At 47.1% G+C, this 20,358-nt stretch overlaps 1 protein-coding gene across 1 annotated transcript in view; it reads left to right on the forward strand.

Annotated features, from left to right (window-relative positions):
* LOC311234743 (disintegrin and metalloproteinase domain-containing protein 12-like) overlaps positions 1-20,358 on the forward strand; it is a gene marked incomplete at its 5' end in the record, with an annotated part of 240,247 nt that overhangs the window by 208,770 nt on the left and 11,119 nt on the right. The window contains 7 exon segments of the mRNA XM_084321986.1: positions 677-785; positions 1,650-1,848; positions 2,514-2,591; positions 5,699-5,807; positions 6,226-6,364; positions 9,731-9,842; positions 12,981-13,235. Of these exon segments, the coding sequence (XP_084178112.1) occupies positions 677-785; positions 1,650-1,848; positions 2,514-2,591; positions 5,699-5,807; positions 6,226-6,364; positions 9,731-9,842; positions 12,981-13,235 (1,001 nt within the window).

The following is a 20,358-nucleotide window of genomic DNA, read 5'->3' on the forward strand; positions in this document are numbered from 1 at the left end:
GAGGGGGTTGGAGGTCTGTGGGGAGCAGGTTAGTGGGCGGGGCTCACCAACGAGGGGGTTGGAGGTCTGTGGGGAGCAGGTTAGTGGGCGGGGCTCACCAACGAGGGGGGTTGGAGGTCTGTGGGGAGCAGGTTAGTGGGCGGGGCTCACCAACGAGGGGGTTGGAGGTCTGTGGGGAGCAGGTTAGTGGGCGGGGCTCACCAACGGGGGGGTTGGAGGTCTGTGGGGAGCAGGTTAGTGGGCGGGGCTCACCAACGAGGGGGGTTGGAGGTCTGTGGGGAGCAGGTTAGTGGGCGGGGCTCACCAACGAGGGGGTTGGAGGTCTGTGGGGAGCAGGTTAGTGGGCGGGGCTCACCAACGAGGGGGGTTGGAGGTCTGTGGGGAGCAGGTTAGTGGGCGGGGCTCACCAACGGGGGGGTTGGAGGTCTGTGGGGAGCAGGTTAGTGGGCGGGGCTCACCAACGAGGGGGTTGGAGGGCAGACAGAATCGTGTCAGAATCGAAGATGTTCTGATTTCACTAGGAAAACGTCCTGCCCTTCTTCTAGTGGAGGTTAACTCTTTCTTCTGTTCCCCTCTCTCTCTCTCTCTCTCTCTCTCTCTCTCTCTCTCTCTCTCTCTCTCTCTCTCTCTCTCCCCCTCTCCCCCTCTCTCTCTCCCTCCCCCTCTCTCTGTTCAGGAGCCAAGCCTGCCCCTGGGATCTGCTTTGAGAGGGTCAACTCTGCAGGAGATCCTTACGGGAATTGTGGGAAGGATTCCAAAGGGTCCTTTGCCAAATGTGATGCGAGGTAAAGTTGAGCTGATCTACACTGATGTACTCTGTCAACTGTGAAGCAAAATATAGGGAAGAAATTCATTAAATTCATATCAATAATTAGACAAATAACACCTTTTATCTGAAGTGGTAAACATAGGAAAATAGTATTAAATAGTCCAAAGAACCTGGATCAGGTTCATACGCTGAATGCATATGAGATGAGAGACAGACATTCTGAAGTGGAGTCACGTACAATAATCATTTCATGGTGGAATCTGACATGAACTTGAGACAGAAATTAAACGGGGTGACATTTCTATTTTTATTTTGAAGAGATGGCAAGGTAATTACGTTCTGTTAAGTATTCTTACAAAGCGTGTTATTCTATTCCTGTCGGCTAATTGTTGGAAGATAGCCACCCTTATGGTGAGGTCTCTAATTAAGCTCTATGTTAATTGCTTTAATGGATGGAGGACAGAGTATCAGTTATTACTGTATTGTCAGTTGGTAGCTATATTTTCAGGAGTCTTTCTTCTCTGGCGACAATTAAATATCCTCCATCCATAAGTGTTATTAATTAAATAATCATAAAATGTTTCCTGAGATTGGTAGACATTTAGGACTTGGGCTTTGTAAATATATATATATTTTGGGATAGTTTGACAGTGTGTGTGTGTGTGTGTGTGTGTGTGTGTGTGTGTGTGTGTGTGTGTGTGTGTGTGTGTGTGTGTGTGTGTGTGTGTGTGTGTGTGTGTGTGTGTGTGTGTGTGTGTGTGTGTGTGTGTGTGTGTGTGTGTGTGTGTGTGTGTGTGTGTGTGTGTGTGTGTGTGTGTGTGTGTGTGTGTGTGTGTACGCGCACGTGCGTGTATGTCTGCATCATGTGTGATTTACACAGGGATGCAAAGTGTGGGAAAATTCAATGCCAGGGAGGTGCCAACCGACCCGTGATTGGAACAAACGCCGTTTCCATAGAAACCAACATCCCCCTCCAGGAAGGAGGGCGCATTCTGTGCCGAGGGACCCATGTGTACCTCGGCGACGACATGCCGGACCCCGGCCTGGTTCTGGCCGGAACCAAGTGTGGAGAGGGCATGGTGAGATCACAGTTCATCAGGTCACTAATAGAAAAACGATTTGCATAATATTCAATCATTATTGTTTATTCAAAATCAGTTATCCTGTCTTTAAAAGCCACCCCATACATTTCAACTTCAAAAATCATTAAAAGGTGTAACGGCAAGGCGGTTAGGTGGTCGAGCGGAGATTGCGTTCGTCACCAGCCCCGGAGCTGTGAGCTTGGTTCGCCTGTTCGAATCCAGCTCACAGCTCCGGGGTTGTCACCAGCTTGGCTGGCCGTCTGCACTGATACAATTGGCAGTATCAGAGGGTGGGAGAAGCTGGCGGGGTGGGTCCGGGTCGTTGTAAACAGCGACTCCTACAGTTCGGTCGGGGCGCCTGCTAAGCGCGGATAGGACTCGAGGGGGATAGTGTGGTCCTTCCACACGCTACGCCCTCTCAATGAGAATCCGCGCTGCCAGGTGAAAAGAAGCGGTGATTGGCTGGACGTGTGTCGGAGGAAGCACGTGGTAGCCTCCACTCTCCCAAATGATCTGACTGTGGGGGGTAAAGCGCAGCGACCAGGAAGGGACTGGGAATTGGCATACGACTAACATTGGGATGGGAGAAAATCGGAGGAAAATGGAGGGGGAAAAAGACCAATAAAAAAAAAAAAAGTGTAACGGCTCATCTCTCTTTGTAGATGTGTCTGAATCGCCAGTGCCAGAACGTCAGTGTGTTCGGCGTGCACGGGTGCTCTGGGAAGTGCAGTGGAAGAGGGGTAAGTGTTGGAGTCGGCCGCGCAGCCGAGTGTTTACTGTGGAACCATGCACAGCAGCTCGTGTAACGGTGGCCTGTTTTTTTTATTTTTTGGAAAGTTAAACATTATTCTCTGGCCCGTTAAACCAAATTATGTCCGTCCGGCTGCCTTTTTAAATCCTGTGTAGTACTCGTTTGGGTGTCCCTCTGCGGCACTCCACCGAGGCCGCGGCGTGTTTACGGCGCCGTCCGCGTGAGTTACGGCGGCTGCTCCATTCTGTACAATCAATCTTCATTGCCCCGCGGAGGTTAAATCAATCCCGTTTTAACGGCGTCATTTATGTTGTGCTTAAAGGGCTGTCACTCATCTTTCGGCTGTAGATACGACAGAACGTACTGTACATGCGGCGCTGTGGGAGGAACGCGGCGCAGCAACGGTGGCAGTATGGAAGCAAGCGGCGCCTGCCAGGCGCTCCCCGCCTTCCCTCTGAGCGTAGTTTTCTAACGTATGTATCGATTACAGACGCCTTTGATACCAAAATTGGAAATCAAAAGTTAAGATCGGACAGATTAGGCTCTGTTTAATTTTAAGTTTTGTTCCATCCTTTTAATGGTTCGAATCAGTGTGCGAAATACAAAGGGGGCCTCCCCACCCCCACCCCTCTCCCCCCTGCTGCTGTGAAGTCTCCTACGGGTTCAATAAGCAGTACAGTACATTACCTCATTACTACACACAGCACCCAAGGCTAATAGAGTTGTACACAATAAGGTCACTCGAGCAGCAAAACAACCACGCAACAGCTAAGCCCTGTAACAGAATCCGCACCACGAGTGACTGGCTGACAAAATAAGAAGAAACACCATGACAACTTGTCTTTTTCTATATTCACATGTGTGGATGTTTTGCACATTTGGACTGAATTGCAGTTGGGAGAGTTAGCCAAGAAAAGCACAACTTGCATATCCGTGGTCCAATTATCTCAAGCCTCGCCGATAACACAACAGTTGTGATTGGAGGATCAATCGGGGCAGGGTTTGAGATAGGTAAATTGACGAGATTATGAAATCAATCAGTACAATACCATACAATAGAACAATAGAGTCTGGGATGAAAATGAGGGGAATTATCCTTTAAGTTAAGATAAGTAAAAAGAGATGGATGCGTTACCCTTTGCCCGAGGCATTATTTACAACACATGTATTTACTGCAGTGTTAAGGATTTGGACTGGGGGTGATCATTTGTCATAGAGACCCAAAGATCGACCTTAGATGATTTCATACATACACATTTCATACGTGTACATTATGGACACGCGTGTGCTTAGTTCAATGATTGTTTTTTTTGTTTTTTTAGAAGCACACTCCCTTCACACATAAAACTCCCCTCAAGATAAGACAACTCCCCTGTAAGATGTAGAATGCATGTCCTTAAGTCCGTGCTTATCCACTCCTCCCACAAGCATCGCTCAGCCGCTTCAGAGGGAGCGCCAGTGGCTGCAAGCCAAGGAAACGCTCTTCACTGTGTGAGTCCAGATCCAGATCCCTCCCAGGCCACAGGCCTCCATCCCTCCCTATCTCCATCCATCCCTCCCTACCTCCATCCATCCCTATCTCCATCCATCCCTATCTCCATCCATCCCTCCCTACCTCCGTCCCTCCCTACCTCCCTACCTCCATCCCTCCCTACCTCCCTCCAACCCTCCCTCCCTCCATCCCTCCCTATCTCCATCCATCCCTCCCTACCTCCATCCCTCCGTATCTCCATCCATCCCTCCCTACCTCCATCCATCCCTATCTCCATCCATCCCTATCTCCATCCATCCCTCCCTACCTCCCTCCATCCCTCCCTACCTCCCTACCTCCATCCCTCCCTACCTCCCTCCAACCCTCCCTCCCTCCCTCCCTCCCTCCCTCCCTCCCTCCCTCCCTCCATCCCTCCCTATCTCCATCCATCCCTCCCTACCTCCATCCATCCCTCCCTATCTACATCCCTCCCTATCTACATCCATCCCTACCTCCCTCCATCCCTACCTCCCTCCATCCCTCCCTACCTCCCTCCCTCCCTCCCTCCCTCCATCCCTCCCTACCTACCTCCCTCCAACCCTCCCTCCCTCCCTCCCTCCCTCCCTCCCTCCCTCCCTCCCTCCCTCCTCCATCCATCCCTCCTCCTTCCTATTCTCAAGCTGACAGCTGGACTCCATTACCCCGCTGGGGGAATCCTGCTCGATGTCTCTCTCCACTCTTGGAAAACTGGGGCTTTCAGGGTTGGGCTCTCCCACACACATGTTTTATCCATCATGTTTTGATACTACAGATTACACACACACTCACACACACAGGCACACACACAGGCACACACAGGCACACACACACAAACGCAGGCACACACACACAGACACACACACAGGCACAAACATACACACAGACACACACACACAGAGACACACACACACACACACACACACACAGAGACACACACACATACACACAGGCACATACACACAAGGCACACACACAGACACACACACAGACATACACACATATACACCCACACGTATACACACACAGGCGCACACAAACAAACACACACACACACACACACATTCACACAGCCTATGCTAACCCCACAGCCGCGCCTTTCCACATGAAAATCACTTGGACCGACTGAATCAATGTGGTTTATTTGTAGAAGCAAACCAAACATTTCAGATATGGGCAGGGATTCTGGTAGATGAAAGATCCCTTGGTACATATGAATGCATCTTTTAAAAACTGTAGTCAACGAACACAAGGAAAACCCCCTGTAGTGTGTTTGTTACAGATGAAAACAATAGGATGTAGTACGTGTGCAACATACTCTAAGAAGTAGAAGAATATATTTTATTGTCAAGTAAATGTGTACATATACTGTACAACAAATCTTGCATTTAACAGACCGGTTAACCGTCTGTAGTGTGGTAGTGAAAAGGGTTAACCCTTTGTCGTGTGGCAGTGAAAGGGTTAAAGCAGAAAAGAGGGGGGGGGGGGGGGGGGGGGGGCAGATAATGAGAGGTTTCACCAGATGCTGAACAGGTGAACAGTGCCAGGATCTGAATATCAACCGGTATGTTTACACATTGTACTTGCAGGTGTGCAACAACAAAAGGAACTGCCACTGCGAGGTGCACTGGGCCCCTCCATTCTGTGAGAAGACAGGCTTTGGAGGCAGCATTGACAGTGGACCGATGAGGCTGGCAGGTATTGTGAATGTTTTATCCTCGTCTACGCTCATTCGCTTGGAAATGAGACAACAGTAGTTACTGGGGAATGCCAGCTGCAAACACGAAGCTCCTCACATTGTACTTACTTTCATTTATCGGGACACAATCGGCGCATGGTTGATGTGTGGGTTTTGGAGCGAGACAAAGCATTTCCTATCATCCCACACATCCACGTCATGTTTATTAACCCATGCTGGATGCCATACCTCCTGTACTTAAAATAGCCCGTTATTCAGTGATAGAAAAAATTGAATATACAATATTGGTGCAAGATTGTGACCTATCGTGGGCCAAGCAGTGACGGTCTGTTTCATTGTGTTCTGTCATTTTCCCATTCCGTACCGTAGATGTGCGTGTGTGTGTATTAATGTGCGTGTTGTCGTATGTGGCATCAGCCGACAGTGTGGCGGTTACCGTGGCGATCCTCGCCACCCTAATCAGTCTGCTGGCCGCCGCCTTCCTGGTGTTTCTGAAGAGGAAGAATCTGCTGCGCCTGCTCTTCAGCAACAAGAAGAACGCCATGGAGAAACTCAGGTGACCTCAGAGCAACTACTACCTCTTTTAGGGGGGGGAGGGGGGTTTTAGGAACATTGCTGAGATAGCAGGTCAACAATAGATGCCACATAGAAATGGTGTCATCTGAAAGCTGTGAACCGGGGGCTCCGTTTGAAATGCGGAGCTCAGCACTGTGTATCGAGTTCCTCGTCATAAATCTGTAAACATAAACATTGCATTTTGGTTAGGCGGCCATCACAATGTTGAGATTTTAGAGTGTATATAAGGAATTAGAATGTTATGATCGAAGCGTATGATGGTTATTCCCATGCTCTATTGTGTTTCATAAGTCCACCCTCGAGTTTTGATAAACATGGTCAGAATCCCTCCAAAAGACAACATTAAGACTCTAAGTCTAAAACCTTGAGGAACACCATAGAAGATTCATTCTGTGATTCTGTGCTATGGTCAATAAAGCTAGGCCATACAGTCTCTGAATGTCCTGGCTCTCTAGTTTGTGGTTGTAAACTTTCGTGTTATCCCAGAGGTGACAATAGGTCATACAGTGCGGTCAAGCTTAAAAAGATTGTCTCACTATCAATGAAATGGCTACTATGGGGACTAACATCATCACACAGGAATACAATTGGGCTCAATGGATTCACAAGAGTCTCAGCTTTCTAGTCATGAAGTGGGGATGCATGTAAAGAGGAGACTCATGGCTACCCATGAGAACCCATTTCCATTCAGATATCTTGAGGTGAGAGGTCAAGGGTCCCTATTGAAAATGACCATGGCATTTTTTTTCCCTCACCAAAATGTAGCCTTACTTTGGAGCATTATTTACAGGCTAGCATGACATAGTAGGTACCAATAGATACGTGTCTACTCTCATTATGATACCAGTATATTCACTGCATACGCAGGGCTCTACGCAGGGCTCTACGCTAACCTTTTTCACTAGGGGCACAGGTGCTCCTAAATGAAAAAATTTAGGAGCACACAAAGAAATTTAGGAGCACCCAAAAATATTTAGGAGCACAGTGAAAATATGTCAAGTAACAGAGTTTATTTTCTTTTTCAAAAATAAATGTATATTTGTACTGTGCGTGCATGTACAAACGGGACACATCTATGCAATAGCACATACCACCAAAGTCACTGGCCCACTGTGTGCGTGTGTGTGTATCATCTGCGTGTGCAAACGGGAATGGGACAGACATTTGAACTATTAATTAAGTGATTAATGCCTACTATGGCAAAGTTGTAGCCAACAACTAGGCCTAATAAGAAAGGCAGTGATATTGAACAAAAAGGAGACACTGGCTTTACAACCAGGGCCATCAGTAGAGGGGGGAGCTAGTGTTGCTCTTTTAGAAAAATAATCCTTTCAGGGTTGCCTATTGAAATACTGTACACCTCCAGTACAGTAGTTTGCATGTCAGGTAGACCATTGATTGACAGTCGATTCTGCCAATTACGACGTCACACCGTTGCACTCTGGCCGTCCGGCGCTGCAGCTGGACCCTATTGCCACACCGCTTGCACTCTGGCCGTCCGGCGCTACAGCTGGACCCATTGCCCACCTCTGCGGTTGATAACGCTAGCCAAGTTAGCTGTACACACATACACAGTGGGCCAGTTGTAGGGGTGTAACAATGCATCACAATGCATCGATCCTACTTTGCAATATTTACAAAACATGACATTGTTTTCGAACTCTAGCCATGGGGAAATGTTTAGCCAATTCACGTTACATTTGTATGTCTTCCCTCCGGCTCCAGTGGGTGTAGCTTCGCTAGCTACAGTGGCTACATTGGGTGCTACAGTGGGTGTAGCCTCGCTAGCTTGGCCAACTTTGCTAGCATGCTGGCTAGCGTGAGTATCTTGGTTAACGTTAACGTTAACCATCACCTCTGTAACATGAGCTGCCTCGCCTGACTTCTCATTCTCTGGTATCTTTCGCGCAAAATAAAAATGAATGGGCTTCGACATGGCTGTATTATTGTTTGACTCAGACAGTGACGCAGCCGCTGATCATTACTTTCGGTTTCCAGTCGCGTGACCACAGGAAACTACTGTGATTGGAACGTTTATGCGGCTGTGAACTGTGGGACTTGTAGTTTTTTTTTTTTTTTTTTTTGGTCTTTTTCCCCCTCCATTTTCCTCCGATTTTCTCCCATCCCAATGTTAGTCGTATGCCAATTCCCAGTCCCTTCCTGGTCGCTGCGCACTTACCCCCCACAGTCAGATCATCTGGGAGAGTGGAGGCTACCACGTGCTTCCTCCGACACACGTCCAGCCAATCACCGCTTCTTTTCACCTGGCAGCGCGGATTCTCATCGAGAGGGCGTAGCGTGTGGGAGGACCACACTATCCCCCTCGAGTCCTATCCGCGCTTAGCAGGCGCCCCGACCGAACTGTAGGAGTCGCTGTTTACAACGACCCGGACCCACCCCGCCAGCTTCTCCCACCCTCTAATACAGCCAATTGTATTAGTGCAGACGGCCAGCCAAGCTGGTGACAACCCCGGAGCTGTGAGCTGGATTCGAACAGGCGAATCCAGCTCACAGCTCCGGGGCTGGTGACGAACGCAATCTCCGCTCGGCCACCTAACCGCCCAGGACTTGTAGTTTTTTAACGATTCTCGCAGCGGAGAAAAAAAAGGACGAATGAGAGGCTGTACTCTGCACTCGCTGGCCCCACTCGCACGCCGTGCGAGTACTTGATTTTGCATGTTCGCACGCACATATTTTTAGGGGCATATGCGAGCAATATGGTCGCACTGTAGAGCCCTGCGCATACGTGTCTCTGTGTCTCAGTCCCGTCTGATGACTTTGATCTTTTTTTTTTTTTTTTTTTTTATCCACTTTTTCTCCCATTTTCTATATTTTCTCCCATCCCAATTTCGTATCATCCAATTCAACCCTCCCCTGTCACGAACGCTGTTTCTTGCCTCCCACAAGCCGGCTGCAATGTGGACTAAGTCATACATAGCACAAGTCCCTTCCGGTACTTGAGGTAACAGCAGTCGCATCTTTTCACCTGCGCAGCTCGATCTCTCAGTGGCGAGGAGTAACGCGTGGGAGGCTCACGCTGCCCCCGACACTTCCTGATTCTACTGCGCAGGCGCACCAACCGACCTGTAGGAGTCGCTGTCCACAACGTCCGATCCCCACCCATCAGTTTCCCACCCCCTAATATGGCCAATGTGTATTAGTATGAACGACCAGCTAAACTGAAAGCAATGTGGAGCGCTGGGCTCGAACAGGCGAGCCCAGCGTCTCCGCATTCGTGGCGAGCGCCTTGCCCACTACGCCACGTAGCCGCCCGACTTTGATCTGTTTTAAAGTGAATGATTTGCTAGAGACAGACAGTTTCAGCGTGTCTATCTTCTTCCAATAGATCTGTGGGAGGGACCAGAGCCAGCAGCCCCCCCTCCAGGACCCAGGCCACGTACAGAGACTCCCCACAGCGCAAGCCTCCGCCCAAGCCCTCAGGAGCCAGCGTCTGCAAGGTGGGTCTCACTCTCTGGAATCAACTAGAGGGTTGTTCTCGAGAGTATCGCACGCGCACGTGTGTGCGTGTGTGTGTGTGTGTGTGTGTGTGTGTGCGTGTGTGTGCACGTGTGTGTGTGTGCGTGCTTGCGTGTGTGTGTGTGTGTGTGTGTGTGTTAGTGGGTGAGCGATAAAGATTCTGTCACGCTTTACTTGATTCGATTTGTGATCATACGCTATCTGAGCCCTGCATAGTATGAGCAGAGACTGGGCTGGAATCGTCATCCTTATCCAAACATATTTATCCCAGACTTGTTTTCAAAACAAGATGACGGCCAACTGGATAATTGATTTGGCCTCTGCCTCTCTCCCTTGAAGAAATGTTAATTAGCGTGGCATTGAGAAACTTTCATCGAGAGGCAGCTCTGTTTAAATTTAATAGTGAAGCAGGATGCGGTATCATTATTTGGCTGCTGGTAATGTTTGTCTGCAATACAAATTTAATAAACGTTTGTGTTTGAGAATAGAAGATAGTTGATTGATTCATGTGAGGAAAATAGTTTTTGACTTGTTTGTGTTTGAATTGATAAGCATTGATTATCGATTCATTATATTTACGAGAATGACCTGAGAATGACAACGTCTGTCTGTCTGTCTGTCTGTCTGTCTGTCTGTCTGTCTGTCTGTCTGTCTGTCTGTCTGTCTGTCTGTCTGTCTGTCTGTCTGTCTGTCTGTCTGTCTGTCTGTCTGTCTGTCTGTCTGTCTGTCTGTCTGTCTGTCTGTCTGTCTGTCTGTCTGTCTGTCTGTCTGTCTGTCTGTCTGTCTGTCTGTCTGTCTGTCTGTCTGTCTGTCTGTCTGTCTGTCTGTCTGTCTGTCTGTCTGTCTGTCTGTCTGTCTGTCTGTCTGTCTGTCTGTCTGTCTGTCTGTCTGTCTGTCTGTCTGTCTGTCTGTCTGTCTGTCTGTCTGTCTGTCTGTCTGTCTGTCTGTCTGTCTGTCTGTCTGTCTGTCTGTCTGTCTGTCTGTCTGTCTGTCTGTCTGTCTGTCTGTCTGTCTGTCTGTCTGTCTGTCTGTCTGTCTGTCTGTCTGTCTGTCTGTCTGTCTGTCTGTCTGTCTGTCTGTCTGTCTGTCTGTCTGTCTGTCTGTCTGTCTGTCTGTCTGTCTGTCTGTCTGTCTGTCTGTCTGTCTGTCTGTCTGTCTGTCTGTCTGTCTGTCTGTCTGTCTGTCTGTCTGTCTGTCTGTCTGTCTGTCTGTCTGTCTGTCTGTCTGTCTGTCTGTCTGTCTGTCTGTCTGTCTGTCTGTCTGTCTGTCTGTCTGTCTGTCTGTCTGTCTGTCTGTCTGTCTGTCTGTCTGTCTGTCTGTCTGTCTGTCTGTCTGTCTGTCTGTCTGTCTGTCTGTCTGTCTGTCTGTCTGTCTGTCTGTCTGTCTGTCTGTCTGTCTGTCTGTCTGTCTGTCTGTCTGTCTGTCTGTCTGTCTGTCTGTCTGTCTGTCTGTCTGTCTGTCTGTCTGTCTGTCTGTCTGTCTGTCTGTCTGTCTGTCTGTCTGTCTGTCTGTCTGTCTGTCTGTCTGTCTGTCTGTCTGTCTGTCTGTCTGTCTGTCTGTCTGTCTGTCTGTCTGTCTGTCTGTCTGTCTGTCTGTCTGTCTGTCTGTCTGTCTGTCTGTCTGTCTGTCTGTCTGTCTGTCTGTCTGTCTGTCTGTCTGTCTGTCTGTCTGTCTGTCTGTCTGTCTGTCTGTCTGTCTGTCTGTCTGTCTGTCTGTCTGTCTGTCTGTCTGTCTGTCTGTCTGTCTGTCTGTCTGTCTGTCTGTCTGTCTGTCTGTCTGTCTGTCTGTCTGTCTGTCTGTCTGTCTGTCTGTCTGTCTGTCTGTCTGTCTGTCTGTCTGTCTGTCTGTCTGTCTGTCTGTCTGTCTGTCCTAGTGGTTTACATTCTTCACTATTGCACACTCTGCCCCGCCCAATCTGTGATGTCAGAATGCGTCTTTGGAGATACTATCACAGTCTGACATCACAGATTGGGGGTAGGACAGAGTGTGAAGAATGGTGAACATATCAACCATTAGGGCAGCAAAATGGGTGTAGTTGCCTCTTTAATGTCAAACAGCGTGGGGGTTCTTTGAGATCACCGTCTTCTTTGGTCAGGAATGACGCCCTAATAAGCACTGGGTGAGAGAGGTCAAGGCTAGGGGTCAGACCTCAGCAGCAGGAAGAGAACATGAACATCCTGTAATCCAAAATTTACAGACAGAGCCAATTCATACTAAGTGAAATGCAGAGGCCACGAGAGGCAGACATCTGCCTGCCTTCACGTGTTTGATGGACCGGGGCGATGATGACACTGAGGTCCCCCTGGCTTCCAGTAGCTCTCCCTCGACGTTCCACCTCATCTTCCAATTTCAATCTTCCAATCTGTGGCCAGAGTAGAGATCTGTCCAACTCAATCTGTCCTCTGCTGGACTTTACTGAGTCATCATTAGCGCCATCATCTCCACCTGTGTGTCCATTTAGACCAGGCTGTCTATTCTAATCCTGGTGATCCACTCCAGAAACCCATTGATGTCCAGATGGCCAACATCCTCACTGCCCAGCGTCCTCTTGGCCTATGACTTACTCCACTGTGTGTGTGTGTGTGTGTGTGTGTGTGTGTGTGTGTGTGTGTGTGTGTGTGTGTGTGTGTGTGTGTGTGTGTGTGTGTGTGTGTGTGTGTGTGTGTGTGTGTGCGTGTGCGTGCGTGCGTGCGGGCGGGCGGGTGGGTGCGTGTGTGTGTGGGTGGGTGGGTGCGTGCGTGGGGTTTGGGGGGCGGTTAACAGCTGGTCAGGACATGTGCTTGGATCCTGGCTTTAACGGATTCAGAGTGTCAGCTCCAGTAATGTTGTGTTCCAACATTACGGCCGCCCCCTGAGACATCAGCTATTTCACACTAATGATACCTTTTATAGCAGTGGTAAAGTTTTACTGTTAGTGCTGGTGCTGCACTTTAAATAACCCAGGTAAAGGCTATGAATTATTGTCACATAAGATAAGGATGTAGGAGGGAAATTACCAGGGGGAATGAGACTAGGAGAAGAATAGAGGGAGGTGGCAAGAGGAGCTCAAGCCTCTAATACATCAAACTTAATTCAAGTAACGAAATAAATAATCTCTCCCTCCCTCTCTCTCTCCGCAGCCGTCTCACCCGAGCTCTGAGCCTCTACTGCCTCCCCACAACTTCCACTCCCACAGCCTGCGTCGACTGCCCGTCTACCAGCCGCTGCACATCGGCCACCCTATGCCTATGTCCCTGAGTGTGGGCCAGCCTCCCCTGCCCCCGGTGCCGCTCCACCACAGGCCCCTGCTTGCCCACACAGGCCTCCCGCCACCCATGGCGCCGCCGTTCCACAGCCTGCCTCGCAGCCAGCACTCGTCCTACAGCACGGACCAGGTTTGTGTGGGGAAAACTGGAAAAGATTCCGCCCCTGTTGCTTTAAAATACGAGTCTGAATGGATTCCACCGTTCAATCGTTTGTTTTCTCTCATGGCGTACGACTTGCTTGGATCATCGATCGAGAATTGGAATTGGAATCCTTCAAACGAAGAACCATCTGAGTCCATTTTAGGTTTCAGAGGAACAGTGTTTTCAACCCTAATTATCTAAAGGTGGTAAGTTGGAGTGTTGTGTACATTCACGGTTAAAAACAGTATCGGTACTTTCAGGTGGTGACTCATCCAAAGAATCTCAAAACAGACTTACATGCTTCACCGTCTTGCGGTTTCAATCTGTAAAATCTATTACTACTAAGAGTGTATATGTGAACTCCTGCACACTGTCCCTTTACTCCTTCATCGGGTAACTTACTCCTACACACCTGTCTATAAGAAACTGAAGGTGTGTATGAGCCTTTACTAGCTTTCTATAGATAAAACCACGCTGCAATCACCACAAAAAAAACCAAAAAAAACATTGCTTTGTAGACTTCAGTGTGATACCAGTACACATTGTACAGCAAGTTCTGCACTGCAGGCAGCTCGCTTGCCCATATTCTGACAGCAGAACTAAATTGTTGAGTGTACGGGCTGCTTTCTGCTGAACCAGCGGACGGTATTGTCTGCCGTTGGAGTTAGTAAATCCATGTGTGTGTATATCTGTGTGGCAAGCAGCACCGTGTCCACAAGATGTCCACGCTTATGAGCATCTGCAGAGTGCTCTGACATTTGGCAGATTAAAAAAGAAAAAATACATTCATTTTTGTAATGTTACCTTTCTCTCTGGTGAATAAAGAGCATCAAATAGTCCCAACTGTAATATCAGAGCATGAAGGAGAAAGAGAGAGAGAGAGAGAGAGAGAGAGAGAGAGAGAGAGAGAGAGAGAGAGAGAGAGAGAGAGAGAGAGAGCAAGAGAGAGAGCGAAAGTGCGAGAGAGAGAGAGATAGAGCAAAAGTGCGCGAGAGAGAGAGAGAGCAAGAGAGAGAGCGAGAGAGAGAGAGAGAGAGTGAGAGAGAGATAGAGAGAGAGAGCGAACGTGCGAGAGAAAGAGAGAGAGAGAGCGAAAGTGTGAAAGTGCAAGAGAGAGAGAGAGCAAGAGAGAGAGAGACTCATAATGAAACTGGCTGACATCTCACACTCTGACATTACAAACCCTAGCCAGCCTCAGAAGATTAGACCTAACCAAATTATAACCAAAGAAAAAGATAAATACATTACGTATTGGAATCAACTCACACAATCACAACACAAATTAGAAACATATTTGGCCCTAAACAGACAGTATACTGTGGCAGACTACCTCAGCACAGTAACTGATAAGAATCTAAGAAAGACTCTGACAAAGTACAGACTGAGTGACCATGGTTTGGCGATAGAGAAGGGCAGACACAGACAGACCTGGCTGCCCAGAGAGGAGAGGTTGTGCTGTATTTGTGATGAGGGAGCCATAGAGACAGAACTACACTTCCTAACACAATGTGAAAATTACAGAAATATTAGGGAGGAATTCTTTCCAAAAATAGAAATAATTTTCCCAGAATTCCAAAGTATGACAGAAGTGCAGAAATTGCCATTCCTCCTGGGGGAACAGAAAGAATGTGCAGTTTTAGCTGCAAAATATGTCAATTCATGTCACAAGAAAAGGGACAACCAGTAGGACACATATACTGTATATACATGTACCATGTTTTACTCACCGCACCATCTCCTTTATTTCTTTGATCTTGTTCTGTTGATATTGTTGTTGTATTGTATAATGTTGTTTGCTGTTTATGTCATAATTGTGCTTTGGCAACATTTGTGAAATTTCATGCCAATAAAGCTTTTTTGAATTGAATTGAATTGAGAGAGAGAGAGAGAGAGAGAGAGAGAGAGAGAGAGAGAGAGAGAGAGAGAGAGAGAGAGAGAGAGAGAGAGAGAGAGAGAGAGAGAGAGAGAGAGAGAGAGAGAGAGAGAGAGAGAGAGAGAGAGAGAGAGAGAGAGAGAGAGAGAGAGAGAGAGAGAGAGAGAGAGAGAGAGAGAGAGAGAGAGAGAGAGAGAGAGAGGTGGCTTGGATGTGTTCAGCTGTGCAGGTGAGCTGCAGTACCAGATGGTCCCCCCTACCAGCCAATGGAGATAGGTGCAAGGTGCCCTCATCAGTCCTTGTAGCAAATTACCCTTGATGGTGTCGACCGCATGTCCAACATGAACATTGTGTTATTTGGTGGGAATAGCTACTGGTTTTACATTCAAAACAGAAGGCTCTGTTCCAGGCTAGTAGGGTGCTGGTTTGGTACTGTAGGGAGCTGCTTTGGTAGGGTGCTGGTTTGGTAGGGAGCTGGTTTGGTAGGGTGCTGGTTTGGTAGGGAGCTGGTTTGGTAGGGAGCTGGTTTGGTAGGGAGCTGGTTTGGTAGGGTGCTGGTTTGGTAGGGAGCTGGTTTGGTAGGGTGCTGGTTTGGTAGGGAGCTGGTTTGGTAGGGAGCTGGTTTGGTAGGGAGCTGGTTTGGTAGGGAGCTGGTTTGGTAGGGTGCTGGTTTGGTAGGGAGCTGGTTTGGCAGGGAGCTGGTTTTGTAGGGTGCTGGTTTGGTGTGGTGCTGGTTTGGTAGGGTTTTATTTTTTCACCGGGTTAGCACTAGCGCAGGCGTCAGTGTGGGTGTCAGTGTCCAGCTTATTTTTGGTAATTTAGTGACCAGAAATGCAAGGATTAGGAGGAATTCATTATTAGCGTGTGGGGTTAGGGCTGGCTTCAATTCTAGGTTCAAACTAAATCTCTTCTGATTCCCTCTGAAAACAGTGCGCACCAACACATGATATTGACAGTTTCATATGGCTGAGAACAGTTGTCACTGGGTCTGCATCAGAATGACTTTAACCAGGGAGAGACTGTGGAGAGAAATACATTTCATTATACAGTACACCATATATAATATACCTCGTCCAAATATGAATGAATGAATAATTTATTTTTGTGTCATACCATGCTTGATATGTTCCATCCTCGTGAGGTAATATACACCTATCGCATATAAATGCATAGTTTTCATTCATTCAGTTTAACAGGCAAATCCAGTTATGATCTCGATAGATTGTTACCTAAAAACATTTCAATAATAGGAGGCAGCAGGCAGATAGATAATTATTCTATAGGTTAGCCTATAGTTTATGTCACAGTGGTACAGCGGCAGGGTGGTGCAGTGTTGTCTCACAGCAAAAAGGTCCTGGGTTCAAACTTCAAACCCCAGCAGGGGGGCTTTCTGTGTGGAGTGAGCATGTTCTCCCCATGTTTGCATGGCTTTCCTTCGACTACTCCGGTTTCCTCCCACACCATAAACAGACATACATGCTAGGTTTATGCTCCTGCCATTGCCCTTGACCAAGGTACTAGCATTACAACTGGAGTTGGTCCCTGGGCGCCCACTGCTCCTAAAATAGTTAGGATGGGTCAAACGCAACAAGGACAAATTTCCCCAAGGGGATTGTTATTATTAAAAGTTATACAAAATAAATGCAAAATAAAACTCCACATCACATGCATGTTTACTCAATTCTATTCTAAAATACTTTCCAGCCAGTACCAAGGATAGTATACACATCTGACACCCAGCTCACCCCCGAGGAAGACCTCGAGGTGTGTTACTGTTGGCTACAACATATTTGTGAGGATGAGCAAACATCCTGCCTATTAATCCTAGGATGAGAAGACACCATGACCTTACACTTGTTAATTATTAGATTAATTAGATTTCTGCATAATTGCGAGGAACTTCTATTAGTCCTCTGTCACTCTCCTCATGTTCCCTCTTCTTCTATTAGTCCTCTGTCACTCTCACGTTTCCTCTTCACCTTTTACTTTGTTTGCATTCAGTTAGTTGGTTGAATAACTAATGGGATCCCTGTCACCATTATGCTTCCTGTGCGTAATGATGCGCATTGGCTGATTGTGAGCCACACATGTATTCAATAACCACAAAGTGTTCGTCTTAAATAGCTTGTTGTGATTAACAGATTCAAATGTTGTATTCAGTTGGAAAAAGGATTTACTTGGGGTGGAACATCCATAAAAACGTTTTTTTGGGGGAATTTTGACAGATGTGCCTGCAAGCCCTCGCCCAGGGTGCTGTCACGAAAATAGTTCAAAGCACCAAGTGCTTTTTATGCCAAAATGGATACCAAAATTCCACCGCGCCAGCAGATGTTTCTCCAAACACCCCCCTAGCTGTGCCTTCCCATCCAGCAGGGATGGGTGTTGAGATGGGTGTTGATAAGATAAGATAATCCTTTATTGATCCTCTTGGGGAAATTCGGGTGTCAAAGCAGCATGTGGGGGGGGGGGGGGGGGGGTACAGGGTGGGGGATGCATAGCTTCAAGTTTCAAGTTCAAGTTTCAAGTTTCTTTAATAGTTGTCATACAGAAGTACAGAATACTTTCATACAAAATGCTTCTTACTGTTATGCTCCAGAGACTGTGCTAGACAAGATAGTATCAAATAACATAGTATAGCATGTAAATTAGAAGTAGAAAATGAGGTCACAGTGTTCAGTATAGACATATGTACAATGTTCGATGCAGAGTAGACGTAACTGAGATACCATATAATATACAATACTATGCAGTGTACTAATGTACAATACTATATAGTGCAAAGCAGAAATGGGATGAGGTACAATTTAGGTACAATTTACAGTAAGGTGTACGAGTTGTAGTGCAATCCTTCATCAATAAATATAAAGTGTGGGGAGTGGGTGCTACAGTGTGTTTGTTTAAAGTGAGTGTGTGCTATAAAGTGTGGGGAGTGGGTGCTACAGTGTGTTTGTTTAAAGTGAGTGTGTGCGTGTGGATGTGTGTGCAATGTGCGTTTGATGGTTGTTGTGTAGTGTTCATTGTTCGTTGAGCAGCCTGATGGCCTGGGGATAGAAGCTTCTTCTGAGTCTTTCTGTGCTCGCCTTGAGACTCCGGTATCGCTTGCCTGACCACAGCAGTTCAAAGAGGCAGTTGTTCGGGTGGCTGGAGTCTTTAATGATTCTCTTAGCCTTGCCCCTGCACCGCTTGTTGTAAATGTTCTGGAGGGTGGGGAGCCCCCCTCCAATTGTGCGTTCGGCTGAACGTGTCACTCTTTGTAGTCTGCTTCGGTCTTGTGCAGTGCTATTCCCAAACCAGGAGGTGATGTTGCCAGTCAGGATGCTCTCTATTGTACATGAGTAGAAGTTCTTAAGGATCTTCTGACTGACTTGGAACTTCCTTAGGCGCCTGAGGAAGTAGAGGCGTTGTCGTGCCTTCTTCACAACACTGTCAATGTGTGTGGTCCATGTCAAGTCCTCGGATATGTAGGCTCCGAGGTACTTAAAGCTGTTCACTCTCTCAACCGGTGCCCCGTCGATGCTGAGGGGGCTGTAGTCCTTGACCCCCGACCTCCTGAAGTCCACAATCATCTCCTTTGTTTTGCTGACGTTCAGGGAGAGGCTGTTTTCCTGGCACCATCCCGCCAGGACCTTGACCTCTTCCAGGTAGGCCCTCTCGTCGTTGGCAGAGATCAGGCCCACCACCACTGTGTCGTCAGCAAATTTGATGATTGTGTTGCTACTCCGCTGAGCCCCACAGTCGTGTGTGTACAGGGAGTAGAGGAGGGGACTCAGAACACAGCCCTGGGTGTTCACAGTACAAATACAATATAGTAATATAAAAAGTACAAACACAAGATAGTCCAGTGGTGAGAGTCCAGTGATATGAGTCTCTAGTGCAGGGGTGGCCAACCAGTCAGAGACTAAGAGCCACAAAAAAATGACTGTGGTACCACAAAGAGCCACACCATATACCAGCGTTTCTCAACCTTTTTTTTCAGTCACGGCACCCTTCATGTGTTTATAGGTCTCACCCTCTGGCCTCTGAAGTTGCTAATGTCTTTTTTATTTGGGCCTCACAGGGTTAAAAGTACCCTGTGAGACCCACGGTTGCAAAATTACAAAATCACTTTTAGCCATTTAAAAAAACAATGTTTATTTAAAAAATTTTAAAGGGGAACTATTTTACTATTTCTTTCACTATTTGGGCACTTTTACACAATTCCTGTGAGTCTATGGAACACCTAGGTTTTTTTCAAAAAAAATGCATTGTTTTGTATTTCTAATCAAGTACTAAAAACCGCATTTTTCTACCTCAAGATCTTAAGCCGTTTTGAGGCTGGGCTCCAACCACTGTGTGGCCTGGTGCCAACTGCCACATCAACTGCCACATTATTATGCAGCTGAGAAATCTCTGACATCACAGATATGCACATTTTCAGATGACTCAGTTCAGTGAGGGTGAATATTGTGAGAGGAGAATTGGAAGAATTCGCCAATATGAGAATTAGAGACATATATCCTATTAATATAAGTCCACATAGCTAAGAAACAATGGTAAACACTGAAAAAAGCCATTTATAAGATAGTTCCCCTTTAAGCACATGTATAGTCAATTGGTCCTGTTGTTCAGCCTCACAATGCTATTTGATAGTAAATGTGTTTATATGTCCCACCCTCTGGCCTCTGAAGTTGCTAATTTTTTTTTAATTTGGGCCTCACAGGGTTAACCTCTTAAGCCCGAGATATACAGTAAAAGTGTATATTTTTAGCATTATGTTTGTTTACCAATTATTTTAACTGTTATTAGTGAAATATAAGATTATAGAAATCTTAGGGCATTGAGTCGGAAACCGGCGCATATTGACAGGAGGAAGTGGCACAGCCAAAAGTGAGTGTAGTCTTTTGAAGGAAGAGACTCAGGGCTTTCAAATTTCGAAAAACTACCCTACCACACCAGCCCCTGTCAATCATCTGACTTCTGGATTTACTTTTTAATTTCTCGTATTTTTTGGGATTATCTCCCACAAACCTGAACGTTATTGCCATAAAACAGAACGCAGTTCGTTTCTCTACCTTTCTGTGAACGTCTTGCAAAAAACGGTGTTGCAATATGATGAAAAATGGTGGAGAAATTTACATTATAAAAAAGATGGCAGAATTCAGTACTGTATCTACAAAACCTTCTGTTTAATCATCTTCCCTTTATTCATTTGCTTAGATTTTTCAGGTCTGGTCAATTTTAGCATGGTGTTATTTACAG

This window comes from Notolepis coatsorum (genome assembly GCF_963971535.1).
Source record: "Notolepis coatsorum genome assembly, chromosome: 9".
Taxonomy (NCBI): domain Eukaryota; kingdom Metazoa; phylum Chordata; class Actinopteri; order Aulopiformes; family Paralepididae; genus Notolepis; species Notolepis coatsorum.